The sequence below is a fragment of the Macrotis lagotis genome, chromosome X (genome assembly GCF_037893015.1).
Source record: "Macrotis lagotis isolate mMagLag1 chromosome X, bilby.v1.9.chrom.fasta, whole genome shotgun sequence".
In the NCBI taxonomy this organism is placed as follows: Eukaryota; Metazoa; Chordata; class Mammalia; order Peramelemorphia; family Peramelidae; genus Macrotis; species Macrotis lagotis.
In genome coordinates, this window is record NC_133666.1 from 1,050,775 (window position 1) to 1,075,603 (window position 24,829).

At 42.6% G+C, this 24,829-nt stretch overlaps 1 protein-coding gene and 1 pseudogene across 1 annotated transcript in view; both read left to right on the forward strand.

Annotated features, from left to right (window-relative positions):
• Positions 1 to 12,308, forward strand: part of LOC141503192 (5'-nucleotidase domain-containing protein 2-like) — a 29,568-nt gene extending 17,260 nt beyond the window's left edge. The window contains exons 11-14 of the mRNA XM_074208386.1: positions 1,116 to 1,202; positions 1,403 to 1,543; positions 1,681 to 1,745; positions 1,947 to 12,308. Coding sequence (XP_074064487.1) covers positions 1,116 to 1,202; positions 1,403 to 1,543; positions 1,681 to 1,745; positions 1,947 to 2,208 — 555 coding nt within the window. The 3' untranslated portion in view covers positions 2,209 to 12,308. The remainder of the gene's footprint in view (positions 1 to 1,115; positions 1,203 to 1,402; positions 1,544 to 1,680; positions 1,746 to 1,946) is intronic.
• Positions 12,309 to 13,559: 1,251 nt separating this feature from the next.
• LOC141503193 (glutamine synthetase pseudogene) lies at positions 13,560 to 17,485 on the forward strand (annotated as a pseudogene).
• The last annotated feature ends 7,344 nt before the right edge of the window (positions 17,486 to 24,829 follow it).

Below are 24,829 nucleotides of genomic sequence, written 5' to 3' on the forward strand. Positions count from 1 at the left end.
GATAGTGACCACCGCTGCTTCAGATTCCTTCCTGACCACAGGCCCTGAAGCTCATTTCTGCAGGGGAGTAGGAGGCTGCTCCACTGGCAATATGAGGGGTATGGGGTGGCTTCAGGTTCTACTCATATGACCAGGGCTTGGAGGGGAAAAAGGGAAACCACTTCCAGTGTGCAGAATAGGGACCCTTTCCTGGCACCTCTGGCAGTGCTTTGTCACCTCAGGGTTCCCCAGTGTAGCAAATAGAGAGATGGTCAGTAAGAGAACAGCCTGGAAATAGCAAAAAGCTGGCTAGGGATTGTAGGATTCATTGCCCATAATCCCTTTGGACTCCCTTCATACTCAAAGGTACCCTCAACAGAAGAGGTGCCCCCTCCACTCAGGGCTTTAGGCTTCTCAGTTTAAGACAGAGAAAATGGTTCCCAGAGGCAGCATCCTATTTTATGAGGTTCTAGGATCTGGGTTCTTAGTCTGGGACTAGAGCAAGAGGAAGGCATCTTTTCCTTTCCCTCCATTGGAGTTAGCCACAATCAAAGATTCGGCTGGTCCTGCTGGCCCTGGCTACACCTCTAGCATCTTGGGTCAGGGAACTCCAGTCCCCCCATCACCATCAAGGGAGCAGCTGAAAGGGAAGGAAGGGACCAAAAAAGATTGCCCAGTTCAGTTATCCCTTCCATCGTTCCCCCTGATAGTCAAACCGAGAAAGGAAACAGTCCTTTAAAACTTGGTGCCTCTGCGCAACAACATCGGGAGGTGGGAAATGTGAGCCCCATTTTTCAGATGAGGAAATTGAGGCAAATGGAGGTGAAGTGACCTGCCCAGGGCCATGCACCTAGGAAGTTCCAGAGGCCAGATCATGCAGGGGAAGGGTTGGGGAAGGGATGACTAGAAAACTCAACCTTGGGTTGCAGTTGAAATGGAAGTAAGCAGTGTCACCTCCTAAGGCATGGTTCGGAGTGGAGCTGGTGGAAGACATCGACTGCCATGCTTTGGGGATCGAGTAGCCAGGGCCACAGCAAGGGGTCGTGTTGCCCAGTGAAGCATTCTTTGAGAATTCTTGATATTCTTCCCCCTCCAACTTTGAATTCCCCCTAAACCTGAATCTCTTCCATCCCCAGGGGAACCTGTTTGATTTCTTACGGCTGACTGGGTGGCGAGGATCCAAGGTCTTCTACTTTGGGGACCATCTCTACAGTGATCTGGCAGTAAGTGTTTTTAAGGAGCCACAAGGAGAGGTGAGCTGCTTGGTAGGAGTTGCACAGACAGCAGTGGTTTCCCCCCTCTTGGGGTCTGGGGGGAAATTTTTAGGCTAATTCAGTGAGCGTGGCGGGGGCGGGGCAGGGAAGAAGAGCCGTGGTTGTCCTCTTCAGCACCTTTTCCCTGCCCCACTGCCGCTTTTCCCAAGGACCTGATGCTTCGACATGGCTGGCGTACTGGGGCCATCGTGCCAGAGCTGGAGACTGAGACCAAGATTGTCAACACAGAGCAGTATTCCCAGTCCCTGACATGGCTGCAGGCCCTCACTGGCCTCCTGGAACGAATGCAGGTCAGCGCTCTTCCTCTGCCGCTTCCTTTCCAAGAGACCCAGGGGAGGCATCTTGGCCAGAGGGTTGACAGGATGCAGGTTTGGATTCTCTGATTTGAGATGCTGTAAATCAGGTTTTCTTTTTGGTCACTACCCAGATGTTTCGAGATGCTGAGTCCCAGCAGGTGCTCCAAGACTGGATGAAGGAGAGGCAGGAGATGAGGTAGGTGGAGGCACTGAGGCCAACATGGCTGGTGGGTAAGCAGGGTGGGACTTCAGCCCCAAGACCTCTGGGCCATGCTCCCTGTCTTGACCCCTGCCTTTCTCCCTCCCCTAGCTCTCTTACCCTATCTACTGCACAATTCTCTGAAATCAGGAAGTCACTGCCAGGGCTGGAGCTCTCACACTCTCCCTTTTCTCCCAGGGCTGTCACCAAGAATTTATTCAACCCTCAGTTTGGCAGCATCTTTCGAACCTGCCACAACCCCACCTACTTTTCCCGCCGCCTCTGCCGCTTCTCAGACCTCTACATGGCTTCCATCAGCTGCCTGCTCAATTATGACCTCCGCTACACCTTCTTTCCCCGCCGTACCCCTCTGCAGCACGAGGCCCCCCTCTGGATGGACCAGCTCTGCACAGGCTGCATGAAAACCCCATTTCTGGAGGAGATGGCCCACATTCGCTAGAGTGTGTGCTTCTCACCCGGGGATGCTGGGCCATTCACAAGCCTAGGGCAAGGCTGGGTTCTTCTGGTCTCGGCATATCCCCCTCCCATCCCCTAGCTTGGTCAGAGGTTGGGAGCCAAAGGGTGATCATGGGGCTGACCATGACGATGTCCCAAGGGGAGGAGACACTGGCATCAGCTGTTGCCTTTGTGCCCCTTCATCATAACCACCTTAGGGACCCACACAACCCTACTCACATTGTCCATTGGTTGGCTGTTCAATGGGTTTGTCAACGATCCTTTGGTGCTAGGGAGGAGGAGCCTGTCCCTGAGGCCTGAGGGATGGCTGCTCCCTAGTTAGGAATCTTTCTCTCTAGACCAAGCAACAGAGCCTGGTTACTGCTGTGTGTGTGTGTGTGTGTGTGTGTGTGTGTGTGTGTGTGTGTGTGTGAGAGAGAGAGAGAGAGAGCCTTAGAAAAATGTGAATCCATGTGCCTACTGGAAGGTCAGGCAGAGAACTCAAAAGGCTAGTCCCAATGGACTTCAAAAGGAACCCTTTGGTTGCTATTGGCCAAGTGGCAGCCAGGGCCCAGGAAAATGAAGGACTTCCCCAAGGTCCTAGAGTATAGGATGGGAGATTTAGTTGGGATTTTTTTTTGGGGGGAGGGGGTTAGTAAAAGGAGTGGGTGGGAGGGAAGGAAATGGATGTTATTCTTTGCAGCTGGTAGGGTCAGGGTCTGTCCTGGCTTCTTGGACTTCTCTCAGGAGTGGCCAGAAGGCTGCCAAGAAACAAGCTGCTTTGGCTCTTCTACCTACACAACCCCGCACAGACCTCTCTTTCTGGAAACCTCAGTCCCCACCCCCCAAACCTGTAGTGAGCCCGAGCCTTGCCTGCTTTCTTTCTTGCCAAAACACTATGGCCTTGACTCTGGCATACAGACTATTTGGCAGATAGGGAAGCAAGAGGTGTTTCCACAAGGTACCAAGGGCTCTTGCCAGTAGCAGGGACTCTGCATTTTGTCAAGGTATATACAAACTCAGCCGTTCTTTAAAAGGCCAGCATCTCCAGCCTCACCTTGTGGGTATTGCCAGGCTCTCCTCTACCTTCTGCCTCTAAATATGGAGAAGCCTGCTGTCCTATGCTGTTACAAAGGCATCTGCATGTACAGAACATCTCTAATGGGGATGGTGGGACATGGCAGGCACCATCCTATCACTGATACTTCGAACCCTCCTATGAATTTGGCATCATCTCTGTGCAACTTCTGAAACCTCAGGCTTCCCTCACAGACTGCTCAAGTGGCTAGACCATGAGGCAGGCACCAGGTCCCTCTCACCTCAGCCTTCTGCCTCTCTGATCACCCCTTTCCTTTTAAAGGAAAACAAAACCAAAAACCTTAGCCTTTATTTCTGAACATGATCTCCCTCAAACAGCCATCTGCTGAATGAATGACCAAAGGTTCTGCCTGGTTTTATCTATCCTCAGGTAAGTGGGAAGTGCTGGGGACAGTAATAAAAAGAAGCCATCCCCAGAATTCTGGTGGAAGAAGACAGGTGACATACATAGAGGGGCCTGGTGACCCAGTAGCAGTGCTTTGGTGTGAAAAGAGAGGGCTAAGGAAGGGAGTCATAGGCCAATTGGTAGACATGGCCTCTTAGAATAGAATGGGGTGAGGGGGGAACTGGAGGGGGAAGGGGAGAGTGAGTAAAGATGGCTGGTGAGCCAGTCCACCAAAGGCAACAGAGCCATGCCTGATGCTCCACCCAGTGTCCCAGCAACCCAACTTGCTTATCTATTAGCGTTCTGCTCACTGCTTACATTCTAGAATTTGGTCACTACTTTAAAATGATCTGCTCTACCACATTGCCCCCCCCCAGCCCCCACCTCCCACCCCATAATAAGAGTTCTCTGGGCCTGTTCTTCCATGGAGATGGAAGATCAGAATCAAGAATAAAGGACTGTGATGGAAAGGGGAGAGGAAAGTGGCAGGTGGATTGCCCATATACTCCACACCCTCCAAAAGCACTTAGTTTTCAAAGTTTGGATGAACAAAACTAATGGAGGTTAGGGGAGGCCCTTGCACCAGGAGGATGAGGAAAGGTACCTTCCAGATGCTGCTTGAGCCAGCTTGGAAGATTGGGCATTAGAAGAGGCTTCTAGAGGGAAGGGAGTATACCCCAAGTTTGGTGCCCAGGCTAGCTTGAAGCAGAGAAATGGGAGATGCCATGGCCCGGTGTATGAAGAGAAAGACTGGGATCTTTCAACTGGATCATAAAGTGCTTTCCATTGCTGAGGTGTTGGGGATCAGGCAGGGATAGAGAGGAAGTGGTAGTGCTGCTTGGGCACCAGAACCAAAGTCTTGGACTGGAGGGGACAGTTGATTTGAAGAAGAGAGAAGGGAGGTTTGGATGGCACATATTTTGTGAAAGCCACAAACTAGGGTATTTCTCAACTGGGGAGTGGCTAAACAAATTGTAGCATGTGAATGTAATGGGTTTTAATGATGCTCTAAGATGTGATAAAGATGATTGCAGACAAGACAGGCAAAGGGAAGCAAGTGGAGCTGGGAACAGAAAGACACAATGACCCCAAAAAGCAAATCATAAACATAAATGTTTTTAAAGTTTTTTTAAATCCCCATGGCCCCAAAGGAAATGTGAAAAGAGGCCTCCCACAAACCCGTCTTCCTCCCCTCTCCCTGTTTTTCTGAGGTGGAAGATTGATGGCTGTGTAAACTACATATAATTTCAATATGTTGCTTAGTTTTGCTGATGGATTTCTTTTAAAAATTCTTTTGTTAAAGTGGAATGACTTTTTGAGAGGTGGGGGAGACAATTTTGATGATGTCAAAGATTAAAAATCTTTTTAAAAGCTCTGGTTTTTTAACTGGACAGCATGAGGCAGTAAAGTATTAAAGAATTCAAAAATATTATTGAACTATATTGAGAAGCATAGGACTTGGGAGATAATATTCTGCAGTATTCTGTACTGGTTAGACCACATTTTAGAAAAGTTATTGATGACTCAGCCAACATGAATTTATGTGTTCAGTCATGTCCACTTGTGGAACCCCATTTGAGGTTTTCTTGGCAAAGATACTGAAATGCTTTGCCATTTCTAGCTCCAGTTTATTTTACTGATGAGGAAACTAAGACAAATGGTGAAGTGACTTGCCCAGGGTCACACAGCTAGGAAGTGGCTGAGGCCAGACTTGAACTCAGGAACTCAAGTCTTCCTGACTCCAGGCCCAGCTCTCTATGTCTATAGCAATTCAATACCCAAATTGATTAAACACACATCAAGTGCCAGGCATTGTGTGTTGGAGAATGGCAAGAAAAAAAGATAGTCCCTGTCTTCAAACTCAACCTTCTAATGGAGGCAATGACCTACAAATAGGAGATGTATACTGTGATGCCCTTTCTCTAATGCTATCATCTTGAGCCTCCACGGACTGAGTTCCTCACATTAGGTGCCAATAAGGAGCAGCCCAGTTCCATTTAATTACTTCAGCTAACATTTATAGAAGGCTTTTTTACTTTGAAAATGCAAAAAGGACAAACGTTTGTTTTCCCATACCTTGGGATGCAATTTTTCCTAGGCTGCTTTCACTGTAGGTTAAATTGATTTCCCAAAGTGCACATTCATGTGTGGTGTGACTAATAGTTATTGTTTCAAACTTGTTATTTCAAAGAGAACTATGGCAACCAAATTAATGGTGGCATGACTTGTACATTATGTTTATTGTCGTGAGGGGTATGTTGGACAAACACATCCTCATTTGCCTTTTCTATAACCACCCCATGACCTGATTTAATAGGAAGCAGGGTTACTGATGTTGGTCTGGATGCTGAGAGAGTCTCTTGGTCTTTAAATTAGTTTCTCTTCCTCCTGTATCAACACCAGGCAAGCATTAGTATGTGGCATCTGGTGACAGAATGTGACGACCTGGTACATCCAAACCTGGCCCCTGCTGAGCTAATCAAGTACAACCTTTCCTCACATCTTCAACCATGATGTGTCCAGAACACAAAGACTTTGGTTACCCAGAAGTGCCTGGTGGGTCATGGAAAGAATGCCCCTAGATGACTAGTTGGCACCATTTATGGTCAGAACTATAAGGGTATCTGATCATCTTCAAATCTCTTTTATTCTTGCTTAATGATAGCTAGGTGTGGACTGAGACCTGGAGGCAAGATCCCAAACTCTTTGGTCAGTATAATCAATGCTAATTGCAGACCTGAATTTGGAAGAGATGAAAGTCTAGAGAGCTCTATTGATCTTTTGAAACTCACCGAATTGGAGGTTTCAAAAATGGAAAAGGAGACATTGTCCCTCACCGACTGGTGTGATTGAGTAATACCACCAGAGCACACCTGGAGCAAGAATGGCCAAAGTGACTAAACCAGTGTCAATCAAAACAAAAAAATCTAATCCCATGGTTAGCAGACCAAAATCAGGTAGAGATAGCCTGACTCTGATGGAGAGTCAGGAAGCCCAGAGTTCAAATTTGACCTCAAAAATTTACTAGCTGTGTGACCCTGGGCAAGTCACTTCACTTCTGTCAGCCTGTTTTCCTCATCCATAAACTGGGGGTGATGATAGCGACTACTTCCCAGAGTTGTCACAGTGAGGGTCAAAGTTATAAAAATGTCGGCACAAACAATTCTACCCCACATCCCTCTAGAGAATATTCATGATGGGCAGTTAGATGGGGCAGTGGATAGAGCACCATTCCTGAAGTCGGGAGAATCTGAAGTCTAAAACGGCCTCAGACAATTACCTAACTGCATGACCTTGGGTAAGTTACTTAACCCTGTTGCTTTGCAAAAAAAAGAAATGTTTATGAGTGCTGTATTAGTCTCTCAAGCCCTTCTCATTCCATGTCATCGTGACCCTGTCAGAGGAAGTGTCTACTGGTGGAAAAAAAAATGGCCCTAGGACTCCCAGGATGCCAAGACTAATAAACTCAAAAACTGATCGTTAGCCCCTTTAACCCCTAACTTGCTGTAAGTACTATTAGGGATAAGTACTCTATTCCTCTCTCACACATGCCTTACTCTCTATTAACTGATTTTGCTAGACCTAGAAATAACAGGACAGTCCTCTGTTGGTTCCATCCTAGTTCTGTCCCAATGTCTGAGTCCTAAGGGTGTCAAGGCTTCTGATAGGAGCATAATTATTCCCTCCCCCACTGTGTCCTGACCACTACGGATATGGAAGCTGCATACCTAGAGTAGCCCTGATTGCCCTCTGTGAAGTCAATAGTTTGTGAGCTGATGATCTGAACTCCAAAATGGTGACAGAAATGGAATGTGAAGAAGCCATTCAAGATAACTTTTTGGAGAAAGGTTGGTTGTGGAGAGGGTGGGGGAGGGAAGAAAGGGGAAGGCTCAGTCAGTCAACAAGCCTCAAATTAGCTAATATGCCCAGTGGCCAGGTACCTTGGAGACTTGGCTACAAAGGCTATTGTGAAGGGACATTACCCCTCCCACTTAAGTGGATTGCTTGTTGTGTGTCATTTTCCATCATGTCTGATGTTCTTGTGACACCATTTAGGGTTTTCTGGCAAAAATACTGGAGTAGTTTGTCATTTCCTTCTCCAGCTCATTTTACAGATGAGGAAACTGAGGCAAACAAGTAATTTGGCCAGGATCTCACAAATAGTAAGAGTCTGAGGCTAGATTTGAATTCAGGTCTTAGTCACTCCGGGACAGGTACTCTATCCAATGAGCCACCTAGTTGTCCCCAATAGATTGCTTAGGAACAAGAAATTAACCCCACGGGATTACTTGCTCTTACCAATACCTTGGCTGTTCTCCTTAATAAAAGCTCTTCCTCAGGATGGGGAGGGAGTAGCAGGGGCAGACTCAAACATCCAGAATTCCCCTGATAACCACCATTATCCATTTGCAGAACCACAGACTTCAGAGGTATAGGGAAAGGAAGCTTGCTATCATTTGAGAAGAATTCTATGCCATCTTTTGAAGTCAGGCTTGGTTGGTTCTTGTCCTTCATTATTGAAGAAGACCAAAAGGACATCGCTATGCTTGAGACAAATGACAGTGTGTCCAACTGTGGCCGATCAGGCCAATAGAGCTTGGAATGCTCTACCACAGGTCGGGCATAAATAGTCCACATGACCACTTGGGGTGGGTGCTCTACACTTAGGTATGTCACATTTCCTTTGAGTTGCTTCAGTTCTGCCTTCCTTATAGAGTGCAACCTCCCTCTCTGATGAGGGCACGCCATGCTGGGTGGTCCTGTGCCAGTGTCTCCTATGATGTACAATCAATTCTAAAGTTCTTCAATGAGACCTTCAGGACAGAGTGCCGATCCTGGAGTCAGGAGGACCTGAGTTCAAATGAAGTCAGGATAGACGTTATTGAGAGAGGCACTCAAACTGACCCCATTGCCCAATATTAGAATGGTTTTATGTGACCGTTAAATAAACATGACCCACTCCAGAAAATTTCTCTCTCCCTCCAGACAGATAGGGCTTCAACCCCATAGGAACAATCTTTCCTCTGAGACAAAAGGCAATCAATCCATGGCTCTGTGATAACCGAAATGAATGTGTCTCTGGTGATGACAGTGCATAGTTAATGCATTAATAGCTACAAGGTCACCTAAATGGGCTACCTACTGGTTAATCAGTTACTGTTTTCTTGTTCCTTTGATGGAATACAGACACTTGGGGGCAGTGAGACATCTCTTTTTCTGTTGCACTGCTCATATTCCCATATAGATTGCAGTTCTGGGTCACAGTCTTAGGACAAGGAAGAGCACTAGCACAATAGAGCTTATGGCCACAAGGGAGCAGGAGACTCTGATCACAATTTCAGAGCGGAAAAGAATACTTCTGGTCACTCACAGACTAGAGCACAGGCCAAGAGAATAGTAAACACATGGATCATACTACTTTGGAAGAACTGAAAACATAGAGACGCTCACAAATAGCTCTGAAAACCACTGCATAAAAACCCTGAAGCTTAAATCAGTGCCCCCTCCACCAAAGGGACAGAATCAAGCATTAACATATAAAGTCAAGAAAGAGACTGGAAAGATAAGCAAACAGCAAAAAAAGAACCTGAGCATAGACAGTTACTATGGTGGTAGGGAAGATCAAAACAAAAACTTAGAAGAAAACAATAAATAAAGTCAAAGTTGCTACATCTAAAGCCTCAGAGAAAAATGTTCATGGGTCTCAGGCCCAAAAAGAATTCCTGAAAGTGCCCAAGATTTTTAAAAATCAAATGAGAGTGATTCAAGAAAATCATGAAAAAAGAGTCAGCAGCTTGATAAAAGAGGCGCAAAAATATTGAAGAAAAGAACATCTTAAAAAACCAATAGGACAAATGGTAAAAGAGACACAAAAATCCACTGAAGAGAAAGAATGCCTTTAAAAAGCAGAAATTGACTACATACAAAAAGAAACCCCAAAACTCACTGAAACAAATAACTTTTTTTTTGTTTTTGCAAGGCAACGTGGTTAAGTGGCTTGCCCAAGGCTACACAGCTAGGTAATTATTAAGTGTCTGAGGTCGGATTTGAACTCAGGTCCTCCTGACTCCAGGGCCAGCGCTCTATCTACTGCATCAACTAGCAGCCCCTAAAGAACTTCTTAAAAAGTAAAATTGAGGAAATGAAAAACAGGTGCAAAAGCTCACTGATAATAATTGTGATGTATAAAAAGTTCAAGATATTTAGTTTCTGGGTAATTAATATTTTCATTAATTATAGTTAGTGAATAATTAAGGAAAAGATGGTCATTTTAGCTTTCTCTTATAAACCAAAGACTATGGAGGCCCCTCAATGCTTATATGCCCTTGAAAGAGTGGGTATTCCTGACAGTGGCTATTGAGAGAATTAATATTAGAATGAGGGACCGACTTACTCTAATGAGGGGCTGGGGGACATGACTATGATTATGTTCCTCTTACTTATCTCTACTTCAGTCAGTTTGCACAAAGGAATGTCTCTCCATTCAAACTTTCCTGAATAGAGTACAGTGGACCAGAATTCACCTAGATTAGATGCTCTTTATAAGGTTTTATCGTTGGGTAGGGTCCTACCCAAGAATGTACCCAGAGGAGTTGGACAATCTCATCTATCAGCAATGTTCTTCAAAGATTGGACTTTGAATGAGGAAATAGGGGAAATATCTGACTACCCCCAATCCTGACATTAATTCGTTGTTAATATAAGAGAAATAATCATTTCTCTCATTGCTGCACTTGATTCTAGGAGAAGAGACAGTCTCCTCAATGAATCACTAACAAATACCACTATCACTTCAAGGGTTTCTAACTATGGGGAACAATGTGAGGGAGAAAAGGAAAGAGACTGACTGGTGCGCTGACATGACCAAATGGGGCCAGTCCCTTTTATTATAGGGAAAAGGTAGCTAGTAAATAATAATAATGATAAAATCATCCACTTAAGGCTCAGAAGTCTTGTCTCAAAATAGCTGTCTGGTTCTCTGAAAATGTCTGATACGGGCCTATGGTTTGGATGGAGTCTCACAACAGTTTCCAACTGACTGACTTCTCTGGTTCAGGTCACTTGTAGAGACTTCCCTTCTCCATTAAAAATATCTTACAAAATCGGTCTTAAAATTTTGCCTTTATTTTGCCAATACCAGATCAATTAGTGAAAGTTAGCTCCAACTTTATGTCTCTACAATTAGAAAACAAAATTTGGAACTTTTCAGACAAGAGAATTTATATTTTCAGGTTGGCCAATTGTCACATTGAGATAGCCAAGGATTCCAAATACAAACCAAAAATTAGAACCTAGTTTTTATGCTTGGCACTGCTCATCACCCTATTAGGAAGATTGTGCTAAGGAACTAGTAACACTTTCTATAGGAAAATGAACACGAATAAATTCTCTGAAAAGCTGCCATGTTAAATATAATTTTAGCAAAAGATGTTGGAATGGAATGCATAAATATACCATTTAAGAACAGTACTCATTAAGTTGTTTATAATGAACTATTTTCAATTTCTAGCCAGGGTCAAATGGATAACCCTTAGTAAAAGTAGATCTCTTTTTATGTGGCTATTTCTTTGAGGTCTTTACAAGACAGATCACAAATCATTCTTCTTTTGAGTTAAAGTTGTGTTGAAATCCTTTTCATTAACACAGAACTGAGGCAGTTATGGTATTAATCTCACTAAATAACAGAATTACATCCTGATCTCACAAATCTTTACATCATTACCTAATTATCTCTATCCTGTTGTGTGAAATGAAAGGACCCTATCTTACATGGGAATTAGTTGTCCTTTGTTCTTAAAGGGGACCAAAATGACAGCACTATGTTAGAGTCAAGGTACAGTGTATCCAGCCATGGCTGATCAGATCAGTACAAGCTTGGAATGCTCTACAATAGGTTGGGTACGGATAGCTCAAAAGAACATTTGGAGTGGATTCTCTGAATTTGCGCATCTTGAATTTCTTTTGAGCTACTACAATTCTGCTTTGCTCATAGAGTATAGCACCTCTGATGAGGGTGCATCATGCTGGGTGGTCCTGTGCCAGTATCTCCCATGTCATACAATCAAATTCCAAAGTTCTTCAGAGAGACCTTGAGAATGTCCTTGTATTACTTCTTCTGATCACCATGTGAGCCCTTGTCTTGTGTGAGTTGCCCATAAAAGAATCTTTTGGGCAGGTATACATTTGATATAGAACAACATGACCAGCCCAGTGGAATTGTGCTCTCTGCAGTGGAGTCTGAATACTCGGCAGTGGATCTCAATGTCTAGGACTTTATCCTGCCAGATTTTCAGAATGTTCCTAAGAAAATTCAAATGGAAGTGACTTGGTTTCTGGCATGGCACTTATGCAACAATGAGACTTTCAGTTTGGCAGGCAGCCTAATACCTCTTCTCTTCCATACTTTCCTCTGGAGATACCCAAACATTGAGTTAGCTCTGGCATGTCAGCCCCATCAAATATGTGTACAACCCTGGAAAGTATACTGCCAAAGTAAGTGAACTCATCCACAGTTTTCAAAACTTCTCCATTTGAGTCAGTGGGTGAAAGGGAAATGTACTGGGAGTAAGAGAAAGGAGAGGTAGAATCGGCTAAGATATTTCATGTAAACGATAGCTCATGTAGCTTTTTTGCAAATGGTATGAAAGGGGGAAGGTGGGGGGATTTGGGGGAGCCTTCATTCTCATAGGAAATGGCTCAGAGAGGAAACCACATACACACTCAATAGGGAATACACATCTAGGGGAAAAAAAGGAGAGAAGGGGACGGGGGAGGGGGGGATGTGGGTGATAGAGGAGAGGGTAGAACATAGGAGAGGATAGTCAGATAGAACACATTTTCTTTTTTACTTTTTGCAAGGTAGTGGGATTGGTTGACCTGTCTGGGACTGAGAGGCCGGGTGGTTGCTGGGTCTCTGAGCTGGGATGTACGTTTGGGGCCTCTTGGCCCCAGAGCCTGTGCTCTGTCCTCTGTGCCACTCGGCTGCCCCACAGCACATTTTTAAAGAGGGACAGAGTGAAAGGCAAGAGAAGATAGAATAGATGGTAGTGGTGAGGAATGGATGGAGGGAATTGCAATCAGCAACAGTAACTGTGGAAAAATATGGAGGTAACTTCTCTTATGAACTTATGATAAAAAATGTCATCCACCCAAGACAGAGCTGGTGGGATCAGAACACAGACTGAAATGCATTTTTTTCTCTTTCTTTCACTTTCTTTCTCATAAGGTTTTATATTTTTGTGAGGGAGGGGGTATATATTTATATCTGAAATAACAAAATTCCAAATAACCAAAATTTCAAGTAAGTTCACTTCATAAGGATTAAATATCAATTAATCTCACCTCAGGAGTTTACAAGGCAGCCCACTGTGCCCAAGGTCACACAGCTTTGTCATCATTAAGGGTGTGAAGATGGATTTGAAGTCAGGTGCTCCTGACTCCAGGACTAGAGCTCATTTTGTTTCTTAACAGCACACATTTTAAACTCCCAATTATTGACCAATATTTCTTCATATTAGAACCATTCCTGAACATCACAATATCATAATCCAAATTATGCATTTTTCAATTTAAAAACCTTTCAAGTTAATATTATATATTGTCTAATCTAATATCCTTTAACTGGATAAACTGGAGTTTATTAACATTTCTTGATCTCTCCAGTTCTGATTAAGAGTTGTTCTATCAGTCTCTAATTGAGGACTACAGGTTTCAGGATGTTTACCTCTTACCTCCCCCCCCACAGGATCTGTTCTTTAAGAATAATTAAGGACAGAATGGAGAATGGAAGTGCCCTCCGAGATCACTATCTAGAGCCTGCAGCCCATGCCCTCCACTCTGACAACTTGTTTCTGGCCCCCTTCCAGGCCTAGGACAGCTTCTAAAATGGTCACCTCAGCCAGTTCTCACTTGAACAAAAATATAAAGCAGATGTACTTGAAGCTTCTTCCAGGGAACAAAGTCCTAGCCATGTACATTTGGATGGATGGCACTGGCGAGGGACTGCGCTGTAAAAGTTGTACCATAGACAGTGAACCAAAGAGCATTGATGATCTACCTAAATGGCATTTTGATGGCTCCAAAGGCTCTAACAGTGACATGGAGCTTATTCCTGCTGCTCTGTTGGAGACCCCTTCTGAAAAGGACCCCAACAAGCTGGTTCTCTGTGAAGTCTTCAAGTATAAGGCACATACAGGTATGAGGCGTACCCGTAAACAGATAATGGATATGGTGTCCAACCAGAAACCCTGGTTTGGTATGGAACAAGAGTATATTGTCATGGAAACAGATGTACACCCTTTTGATTGGCCTTCCAATGGCTTCCCTGGGCCCCAGGATCCATATTACTGCATCATGAGAGCCAAAAAAGCCTATGGAAGAGATATAGCAGAAACTCATTACCGTGCTTGTCTATATACTGGAGTCAAAATTGGGGGGACAAATGTTGAAGTAATGCCAGCTCAGTGGGAGTTCCAGAGAGGACAGTGTGAAGGGATTGAAATGGGAGATCAATCTCTGGATTTCCAGCTTCATCCTCCTTTGAGTGTGTGAAGATTTTGGAATGATCACAACATTTGATCCCAAGCCAGTTCCCAGAAACTGGAATGGAGCTGGTTGCCATACTAACTTCAGTACCAAGACCATGAGAGAAAAGAATGGTCTAAAGTTTATTGAAGAAGCCATCGAGAGACTAAGCAAACAACATAAATATCACATCTGAGCCTATGACCTCAAAGGGGGTCTGAACAATGCCCATCACCTGAGAGGTTTCAATGAAACATCCAAATCAACAAGTTCTCCACTGGCATGGCCAACCATGGCACCAGTATCCAAATTCCCAGGATGGTTGGGCAGGACAAGAAGAGCTACTTTGAAGATCACTGCCCCTCTGCCAACTGTGACCCTTATGCAGTGACAAAGGCACTTATCTGTACCTGTCTCCTCAAAGAGGCAGGGAAAGAACCCTTTCAGTATAAAAACTAAGTGGACTAAATCTACAGATACCTCTGTATCCCTGCCCCATCACCCTTTTATCATGGCCTCTTCCACCTCACCTCTCCCTTCTTCCAAGTTGCCCTACTAGATGTAACCCAGTGCACAAAATACCATTTTCTGTGCCCACAGATAACTCCTTGCTCTTCTTTTTTTGTGGGGGAAGGGGGAATAGGGTTGAGATGGTTTTAATCTTTTTTTCCATCATTAATGACTTTTTAAAGACTGAGAAAATAGTATGTTAGTGGGGGAAAGGGGTTGGGGAACATAACCACAGCTTCTATCTAATCGAGTTTGTACATCAACATAGACTTGTGGCTTCAGGGGGAAAAATTAAAAGAACGAGCATTTGAATTAAAAAAAAAGATTGAGGGAAAAGCTCTGTCTATGAAAATGCAGCCCTTCTCTCATTTGCATCTCAAGCTTGGTTTTCAAGTTTGTGGAAGAATGAAGAAGGAAGGCCATCCAGAGAAGACAGAAAAACTACTCTGGTTCTCTAGCTAAGAGATGAATTCTTCTCTTTTTGATTCTTTGGTAAAGAGCAGACAATGATCCTGGGGCAAATTGGATATTCTCAGTCTTGATGCAGGGACAGATTTTATGGCTGAGTTAGATAACCATCAAAGTAATCAATAACATACAGATATGGGATTTGATTGGTTGGCCACCAAAGTTTTGTGACTTGTAAATTCTGTATAAATTGCCCCCAAAAATTTTGGGAAAAGTTTGGTGTTCGTTAGAATGGCATCTACCCATGTGTTTGCTAAGATCCTAGAGAATTAAACTTCATTTATTAAACTAACTTTGTTATTTCATTTTTAGTTAAAGGAAATTAAGGTAAACAATTTATTTAGCAATGCACAGTAACTCAATCAAATCCATACATGGTTATCTAATTTAAAAAGTGATCCTAGGAGTGGTTAGGTTGCCCAGTGGATAGAGCACTGGCCCTGGAGTCAGGAGTACTTGAGTTCAAATCTGGCCTCAGACACTTATTAATGACCCAGCTGTGTGGCCTTGGGCAAGCCACTTAACCCCACTTGCTTTGCAAAATCCTAAAAAAAAAAAAAAAAAAAAAAAAAAAAAAAAAAAAAAAAAAAAAAGGTGATCGTATGGCTTCCTACATTTCTTGATTTATGTAGTCCATTACTTTCACTTTCAGAGCTAAATTTTTAATTAAATAAAACCAAATCTGGACTTAGAAGTCCTTAAGGCCGAATTCTTAAGTTCTTCTCTTTTTTCCCTACAAAACAAAGAAAAAAACTCTTCTTTCTGCAGTTTCTAACTGAAAAGCAGTTAATGTCAGAATAAGATTTTCAGTTTCCATTATTTATTCTGAAACCAAACTTCAATATTGAAGTGTTTCATGAAAACTCACCAAACCAGCTGTTTAGAGAGACCACAAAGATTTGTATAGTGGCATCCTGTGTTGCAAGATTTTCAGGACTCTGGCCTAGCCCCTACACAAACTCCAAGAAAAGCCCAGTGGCCTCTTCTCAGTTCTCTGGGCCAGTTGAGACTAGAGAAGACCTGCTGGGGAAGCAATACACAGAGACCTCTAATTTAAATTATTATTATTAGTAGTAGTAGTAGTAGTAGTAGTTTTTTTAATCATGCTAATTAAGACCAGTCAGAAAATAATTTTAGGGCCAATTTATATGAAGATTTTAAATAGTCAACCAGTAATTAAATATTTAAACTTATCTATCACACTACATTTTTCTGTTATAACAGCCTTTTTTCTTTTTGTACACCAGCCACAAAATATTTTTAAGTTACTTTATTAATTTAAGGAGAAAAGTAAGGCATTGTTTTTAAATTTTAAAACCCAGGTTTAAAAATGTATTTAAGGGGGACAGCTAGGTGGTGCATGTACCCTGGAGTCAGGAGGACTTGAGTTCAAATTCGACCTCAGACACTTCATAATTACCTAGCTGTGTGGCCTTGGGCAAGCCACTTAACCCCATTTGCCTTGCAAAAAAACCTAAAAAAATGTATTTAAGTTTCATATAATGTGTCTCCAAATTCTAAATGTTCAGAATCTACCTTTCAAATCAACAGACCATTTTACATAAAATAATCCATAATTTATAACCTTTTAAATATCCAATTCAACCTAAATATTTCTCTATTTTTTACAACACACTTTAAATTCAGAATAGCAGCTAACATGTGTTATCTTCTTCAGATTTAGCAAGAGAGGTGCAGTGGATAGAGCACTGGCCCTGGAGTCAGGAGGACCTGAGTTCAAATTTGACCTCAGATACTTCATAATTGCCTAGCTATGTGACCTTGGGCAAGTCATTTAACTACATTGCCTTAAATAATAAATTAAAAAGCAACAACAGAGACATGCAGTTATGAGTTTTTAAAAAAAAGATTTAAGTAGAGCAACAGAGTTAAGAGATGTTGGAGAGAAAACCTCCAATGGGAATGAGATAAGGAGAGACAGAGATATGTGCAGAGGGAGAGACTGGGCAGCAAGGGTTAGTAATTGAGTGGGCCAGTTTGAAATAGGAAAAACATGACTGTCTTTTCTTATTCTGAGAGAATGTCCATTTTTCAGCTAAAAGAGGAGAAAAAATTATAGAAGGAGAAACTAACTACCAGTCTAATTTCAGAAAGAATGAGAGACAGTAGGCCACAGTCAATCACATTTCAACAATAGACACAAATAACGATCACTCAGCTATGAAAGTCATCACTTCTGCCAACTGGAAAGGGGAAGGGGACCTCAACCTTTCATTCCATGCTTGCCACTGACTTTGGGAAAGATGCTGATGGGGAGAGACACATAGAGAAACAGAGACAGAGAGATGGAGGGAGGGGGGAGACAGAGAAGAGAAGGGGGAGGGGGGAGAAAGAAAGACAGAAAAAGAGAGAGATAGAGACAGAGACAGACAAAGACAGAGACAGACAGAGAGAGAGAGACAGACAGAGAGAGAGACAGAGACAGAGATAAAAATCCCAGAGAAGCTTCTGTTTCAAAATAAAACAACAGTTCAAAACAAGAGCAAATGAGTTGAAAAGGTAACAAACTCACCTTGAGACAAGGCACTCTATTGTGCCAGGCTCAAAATATGTCTTGGTTTTCTAGGGATTCCTTCTTGTGGTGCTGTCTGGAGGGAAAGTCTATTCCATTTCAAGTTAAAATTGTCTAAGCCCACTTCTGTCAACTAAAACACTGGTTCAGAATAGAGCTGGGATTTGAAAAGTTATTGACCTCTTTCCCCCCAAGGAGCATGTCTGAGTCCAGAGGCCCCAACCCTCCTCGAAATTCCCAATCATCTGAGCCACAATGGCACCATTATTGTTAACTATAATTTTCTTAGACTAAAAATGAAATAACAAAAATTAGTTTTATCCATGAAATTTTATTGTCCAGGATCTTACTGGACATATGGGTGCATGATCCCATGAAGGAGACCAACCATGATAGAAAATTTGAGTGCCTCATTTCATTTCATCATATAGAGATGTTTCAACATGTCTTAGTGTAGAGAAGATGGGTCTCGTTTTAGGAAATACCAAAGGTTTGGGGTGGGAAAGAATGTGTCCTGAGCAAGTGGTCATCCCATGACTGAGAGTGGCAAGACAGGGCATTGAAATCTACCATCTGGAGTTCAGGTGTGAGCAGGCATTGGGTCAGGCCTTGTTCCTGACAAAGTGCTAGGGCAGGCCAAGACATAGAGGAAGCAAGAACTAGGAAGCAAGGACAGCACATAGAAAGACTGTTGGAAATGGCATCCACAAGTCAAATAAATCCAAAGTGGCTGGAGAAGAGTAGGTCTCAAGAGGGGAGAGATGGGATGTCTTGAGTGAGACTGGATTGTTTGATCCTCAACTAAATTATGGGTGATGTGGCCTAAATTCGAGGAGGTAGGCATTAACCAAATTATACAGGGCTGTAATAGCCCAAGATTTCATCCTGAAAGCACTAGGGAGCCAATGGGATTTTTGAGCAGGGTAGAGATCTGGTCAAAGCTATACAACAGAGCTAGAGATGAAGTCATGATAATGTTTGTAGGCTAGGCAAAGACTTTGGGGTGGGCAGTTTTTTTGAAAAGGATCAAGAGCTTCAAGTGAATTACAAGCACAACATGGGTCCACAGTGTGTGCTCAAATGTGCTAGGTGTTCTAAATATGCAATAGGTGAAATAAAGTGCAGTTTATTGAGTAAGGGCGGGGGTGATAAAACTTGAGCTTTAAGAAATCACTTTGATGACTGAATGAGGTATGGATTGAAGTATGGAGATCTAAGGCAGACAGCTACTGCAGTAGTCCTGTTATAAGATAATAAGGAGCAGAGAAGGGGACATATTCAAGAGATGCTCTAAAGGTGAAGCTGACAAGCCTTGGCAACAGCTTGGATATGGAGAAAGAGAGGAGTCCAGGATGATTTGTAGGATATAAGCTAAGAGACTCATTTGTATCTTTTCCTCCCTGAGGATTTGTTAAACAATCCCCTCCAGGTTTTAGATTCCATTGCTTCCAGCACCGTCTTCTTCAGCAATTATTTGGTCATATCTAGTTGGCCTCATTGACTTTGTGCCATCTAAGAGCAGGGGAAAATGAGCTGGTTTGTATTTAGAAAGGTTTGAAGCTTTACATGGTTCCTTACCTCCAAAATCCATGTGATGTCTGTGACAATGACCAAATAACCAAACATGGTCTTAGATTACATTTAGAGGTGCACTATGTCTAAAACAAGGAGGGTGATGGTCTCACAATCCTCTGCCTTAGTCAGGCCATATCTGAACTATTGTGTTTGGCTCTGAATAACAGCCACATTTGAGGAAGGATATTGTGCCTGAGCAGTGGCAGAGAATTCTGAGCTTATAGTGGTCTGATTAGTCAGTCTTAAGAAGAAACTCAGATCTGAATGGCTAGTTGGATTTCTTTTAGTTCTCTTCTGGGGTCTCGCCTTCTGCTTTGTTTTTCCTAGGACATGGTAAATTTGTTTATTCCCAAAAGAATTTTTTTTATTTTCAATTCCAAATTCTCTCTCTCTCTATCTCTCTGTCTCTCTGTCTCTCTGTCTCTCTGTGTCTCTGTCTCTTGTCTCTCATCTCTCTCTCTCTCTCTCTCTCTCTCTCTCGCTCTCTCTCTCTCTCTCTCTCTCTCTCTCTCTCTCTCTCTCTCTTTCTCTCTTATTTGACTGATTTGAGTTTTTCCCAACTACTAGGATTATTATCAGGGGATTCATTGGTTCCCCATGAAAATTTCATGATTCTGACTCTGCGAGTGCAGGTATAAAATGAAAACACAGATTAATTCAAAGGTCATTACAACATTAGAAAATAAGGGAGCGATAGTTAAGCATTCCTGAAAGGCCACATGGGTATTGAGCATGGCAGATGCACCAGACAAGGCCAGCAAGTTGATTAATTTGGCATAGGAGGTTAGAGAGAGGAGGGTATGCACCAGACTCTCCTTAAATGCCCCCTCAGGGTCCCTGGGAGGGGTGGTGTTTTGGGAGCAGTCCAGGTCTTGTGTTGAAGAGACTGCTGTGGGAGGTGTGGCTGTAGAATGAGACCCTAACTGGTTTAATGTGATATACTAGCATCATCTAGCATCTAGCTTAACCCATTGGTGACCCATCAGTGAACACATGACCAAGGTCAAAATAAAGGTCAAGAGGAAACCTTTTAACAGTGTAGAGAAAGTTACAAGGATCATTTCCCAATATGTATATTTATCTGTGCCCATAATTCCCTTTCTCATGATCAGATGGATGATTCAGAACACTGAAAAAGAAAAGGAAAACTAAGGGAATGACCAAGCATGAGTTAGCTTTCCAGACAGAAAATCCCAAAAAAGAAGAGGCTTGTGGTCCAGAACTTAAAAAGCAGCAGGTTCCTTCCTAATAGCAAATGGCACTGATTCTGATGCCTGAACAAATGCTTTAAATGAAAGAAGGTCAAAACTCATGTTTCAGATCAGAGCCCAAGTCAAAAACAGCTTCAGGTTATCCTTGTATGTTTGGAATTATTTGACCCGAGGACTTCATGATCTGCTTAGTAACCCATACTGCATGACTTCTAAACAGTTTGTTTAGATATTTCACCATGAGATGAGAGATGGGAACATGAAGAAAAAAACACTGAGAGGGCATACTAATGTTTTTAAGTCATTCTGGCTTTCTTTGACCCAGTGGAATGTCTCTTCCTGCTGCATTTTGAGATAGCCTTTAGAAATACTGATGACGTATGTGAGTTTATCTTACATCCTGCAATTTTCCTAAAGGTGTTCATTATTTCAAGTAGTGTTTTTAGGTGATTCTCTAGGGTTCTCTAAGTAAACTACCTGCAAAGGGGAAGAGTTTTGTTTCCTCGTTGCCTATTTGAATTCCTTCATTTTTTTGTGGAGGGGGGGGGTATTTTATATTGTAATGATTGCAGATTATTGAAATCTAGATCTGGAAGGGATCTCAAAGTCCATCTAGTCCAACCCCTTCCTTTTACAGCATGGGAAACTAAGGCCTTTGGCAATTGAGGGATTTGTCCAAATAGGATCATAGACTTAGAACTTTCCAAAGCCTCATTTTACAGACAAAGAAACTGAGGCCTAGGAAATAGTTACCATCTAGTTCAATTGTCTCATTTAAACCATAAGGAAACTAATAGCAAAGGAAGAGCAAGTGATTTACCCAAGATCAAGAAGGTAGTTGGTGGCAGAAAAGGAGTCTGAACCAGTATTCTTAACTTCTGGGTAATGCCAAGAGTTTGTCAGATTCAGGAATGAACTGATCCAGACTACAGAGAACCACTTCCTGCCTCCTAACTGAAATGGTGGATAGACCTTACCAGTCATGTTTAGGCAACCCCAATTTACTTTGCTTGACTTCTTTGTTATCTGAGAGGAGGAGTGTTGTGGATCAGAAAAGAATCAAGTGATAAGCGATGGCAAAAAGAAAAAGAAGAAAATGTGAGTGAAAGATAGCAGAAGGAAGTTCCGAATGGAGCACAGACAAGGAGGGGAAGGGGAAAGGGGTGTGGTTAATATGATGTAGAAAATGCAGAAATCTGCCCTGGTCCCCATTCCCAGACCCAAGAATTTCCAGAGACTGACCAGACATTCTCAGGTCCAACCTGTGTAAATGTCCTAAACTTTCCCTTCCAGGATTCCCAAGCTTTCTCTATGAATTTTCAGTAGTTATTCAAAACAATTGACCTTGGGAAACTAGAGAATGTCCCAAGCCCCAGGTACCTGCCTTTTCCCAATCCCTGCTCTTAGTACTCTAGCCCTTGCTGCTCTCCAGTTACAACTCATTTGTCCTAATTAAAGACCTCAGTTTTGCCATATTTGCTGTTTTTTCTTGAATCCGGGTTGACAACTGGAGATTTTAAAAATGAAGCTATATCATTGGAGATTGAGCTTCAAAGTTTACTGCCGTTCTTTGTTTAGGGAGATGGTCATTTTGTGGATGACTGTCAAGTTCCTAAATAAAAATATATTTCTTTTTTTGCAAGGCAGTGGGAGTTAAGTGGCTTGCCCAAGACCACACAGCTAGGTAATTATGAAGGGTCTGAGGCCAGCTTTGAACTCAGGTACTCCTGACTCCAGGGCTGGTGTTCTATCCACTGTGCCACCTAGCCACACCTAAACTATATTTCTTAAACTGTAGAGGAGTTGATCTTTGACTATCCTGCACTGAAGAAATGCCAGAGTTTACACAAGGTATGAATGAAATATTAAACTCCCTACAAAGATGGTTCTAGCCCAAGATTCCTGAATAAGTATGAACATCTTTTTCTGATTCAGTAAAGAGAGGAAAAAATGAGACTGAGTGAGCAAATAAACCAGGCCACTGGGAGTTTTGAATATCAAAGCCTTAGGGAGTTTGGAAGGGTCGCAAATTGGGAGTCAGAAGTAGAAAAAAAACCAGGCCCTAGATAAAGCTTACACTTGGTAGGGAGTAGAATAATGCTCCAGGTTTCATTTCTGCCTGGGTTTTTGAGAAATAAATGGAAGCAAGAAGTCTATGTTTTACTGCTAAATAGGAGAAGGCAAGAGAAAGATGTGGATTGGGGTGTTAGAAGGGAAGCCTGCAATCTACAATAGACTGGAAGGAATTTGGGTCTACTGGATGAGAAGTCATCCATTTGCATTTGACTGAGATGAGAACCACATTGATTTACAATGAGATGTGAACAAAAGGAAACTATCCCAGTAGAGAAAACCTCCTACTGTAAGCCAAAAAATGAAGGGGAATCCAAATTGTTTAATAAAACTATTAAATCAAAGCTTTTTACAATAACTCTAAGAGATATTACAGGGAAATGAAATGAATGCATTTAGGAAGAATGAGATTCATGTAGGACTAATGGGAAAAAATATACCAGGTCTTCTGGATAGAGTTGTAACCTCTGGACTACTCAGGCAGTGGGGAAATAGACTTGTGCTTGGGATATGGACTGTAGGCCTGGTCTGTACCCATAAAACCTTCTTCCTGACTTCACCAATAAGCACGTGGTCATTTTAGTGAGAAAGAACTTCTTTGTTTTGGTCGTTTCTAATGTTAAATCAATCTTTCTGTCCCTAATGTCTTTGGGGTCAGAGTTGGTCTCTTAAATGATTTCTTTCAGGTTCACTGGAAGCCATGAAACCTTTAAGTGGCTACATTTCCCCCCTACATCATATGGGCTACATAGGCTCCAAGGGGAAGCTGACTTTCTACCATTTTCTGGTTTCTGTCTTGTCAATTGCATAATATTTTTAAACTGTGTTCCTTGGGTTGGGGGGGGGGGTGGGAGGAGAAACTGATTTATTTAGACAGGGCTCAACCTTTATGCCTCAGTCACCTTTGCCACTAGATGAGAAGTCAAGGCCTATGGGCATCTCCCCCCATGTTAATTACGAACTCAGGATGACAATAATAGGAGTTTGGAAAACTTGTCCTGCCCTCATGATGCTTAAAGTCCAGGATGAGATAACAATTCATCAGTGTTATATAAGGATGATAGTCTCTGAGGAATAATCAGAGAACTTAATATTGTGCCACCTTCCTAGACAGGCCACAAAGAAGGTTAAGGATTTCCCATCCCCTATTTTGTATAAATATTCCCCTCTCTCTTGCTTTGGGGTGGTCATCTTGGTCAGATAGCCTCCACTTACTGGTTTTTGATAAATTCTAGAAAAGAGAACTTCATGCATAACCTATATTTGCTAACATTTTATTTTAGGGTTTTTTCTTTTTTGGTTTCTGCAAGGCAGTGGGGTTAAATGACTTGTCCAAGGCCACACAGCTAGGTCATTATGAAGTATCTGAGGTCAAAGCTGAACTCAGGTACTCCTGACTCCAGGGCCCTGTTCTATACACTGCACCACCTAGCTGCCCCACTCTGACATGTTATTTTAACCCAATATTTGTTATCTTTACAGTTTTTGTGTTATGACATGAGGCTCCAACCAGCCACGCTCCTTGGAAGGCAAGAGATCTGTAATTTTTCAAATCCCTGCTCTATTTTGAACCCTTGTTTTAGTTGGCAGATGTGAGATTAGACCATTTCAACTTGAAAAGGGGGGACTCCTTTGAACAATGCTGTATATGGAATACCTAAAAGAAAGCTAGGCTAGATTTGGGGCCTAGCCAAAGCTAGCCTTGCCGTGGTTCAGAAGGCTACCACTTTCCAACTGACTTGTTCTCTTTTTGAGCCTTTGTTTTGTTTGAAGTTGAAATGTCCTCTGGAACACACCTCACAGTTGAATAGGAATTCTTGACCCTGGTGGAGGGGTTAGGAATTTGATCTGTTTTGACTTCCAGATCCCAAGATGGCCTTGGGCTCCCCTCTAAAGTGAGAATTTATTCAGGGGTGGGTTCAATTTGTGTCTTTGGGGGTCTCTAGGGTGAGAACAAAGTGAGGGTCCTCCTTGTGTTGTCTGAACTTTTGGTAGCTTTGGGACTTGTGCCTTTGGCATGCCTCTATGTGAGGCTTGGTTCAGGTAACCCTCCCTTTTGTTTACATGTCTATTCAGGTAAGTGTCTATTTGGTGCTCTTCTTAATACTGGTATTTCTGTTATTAACTAATACTAGAGTTTTGAATGAGAGTTTTGACATGGAATTTCTTCACATGGTCTCCAGCCACTTGCCTCTCTTTCCCCTTTACAAAAGGCCACCAATGCCCTTTAACTAGCACCAACCTAAGG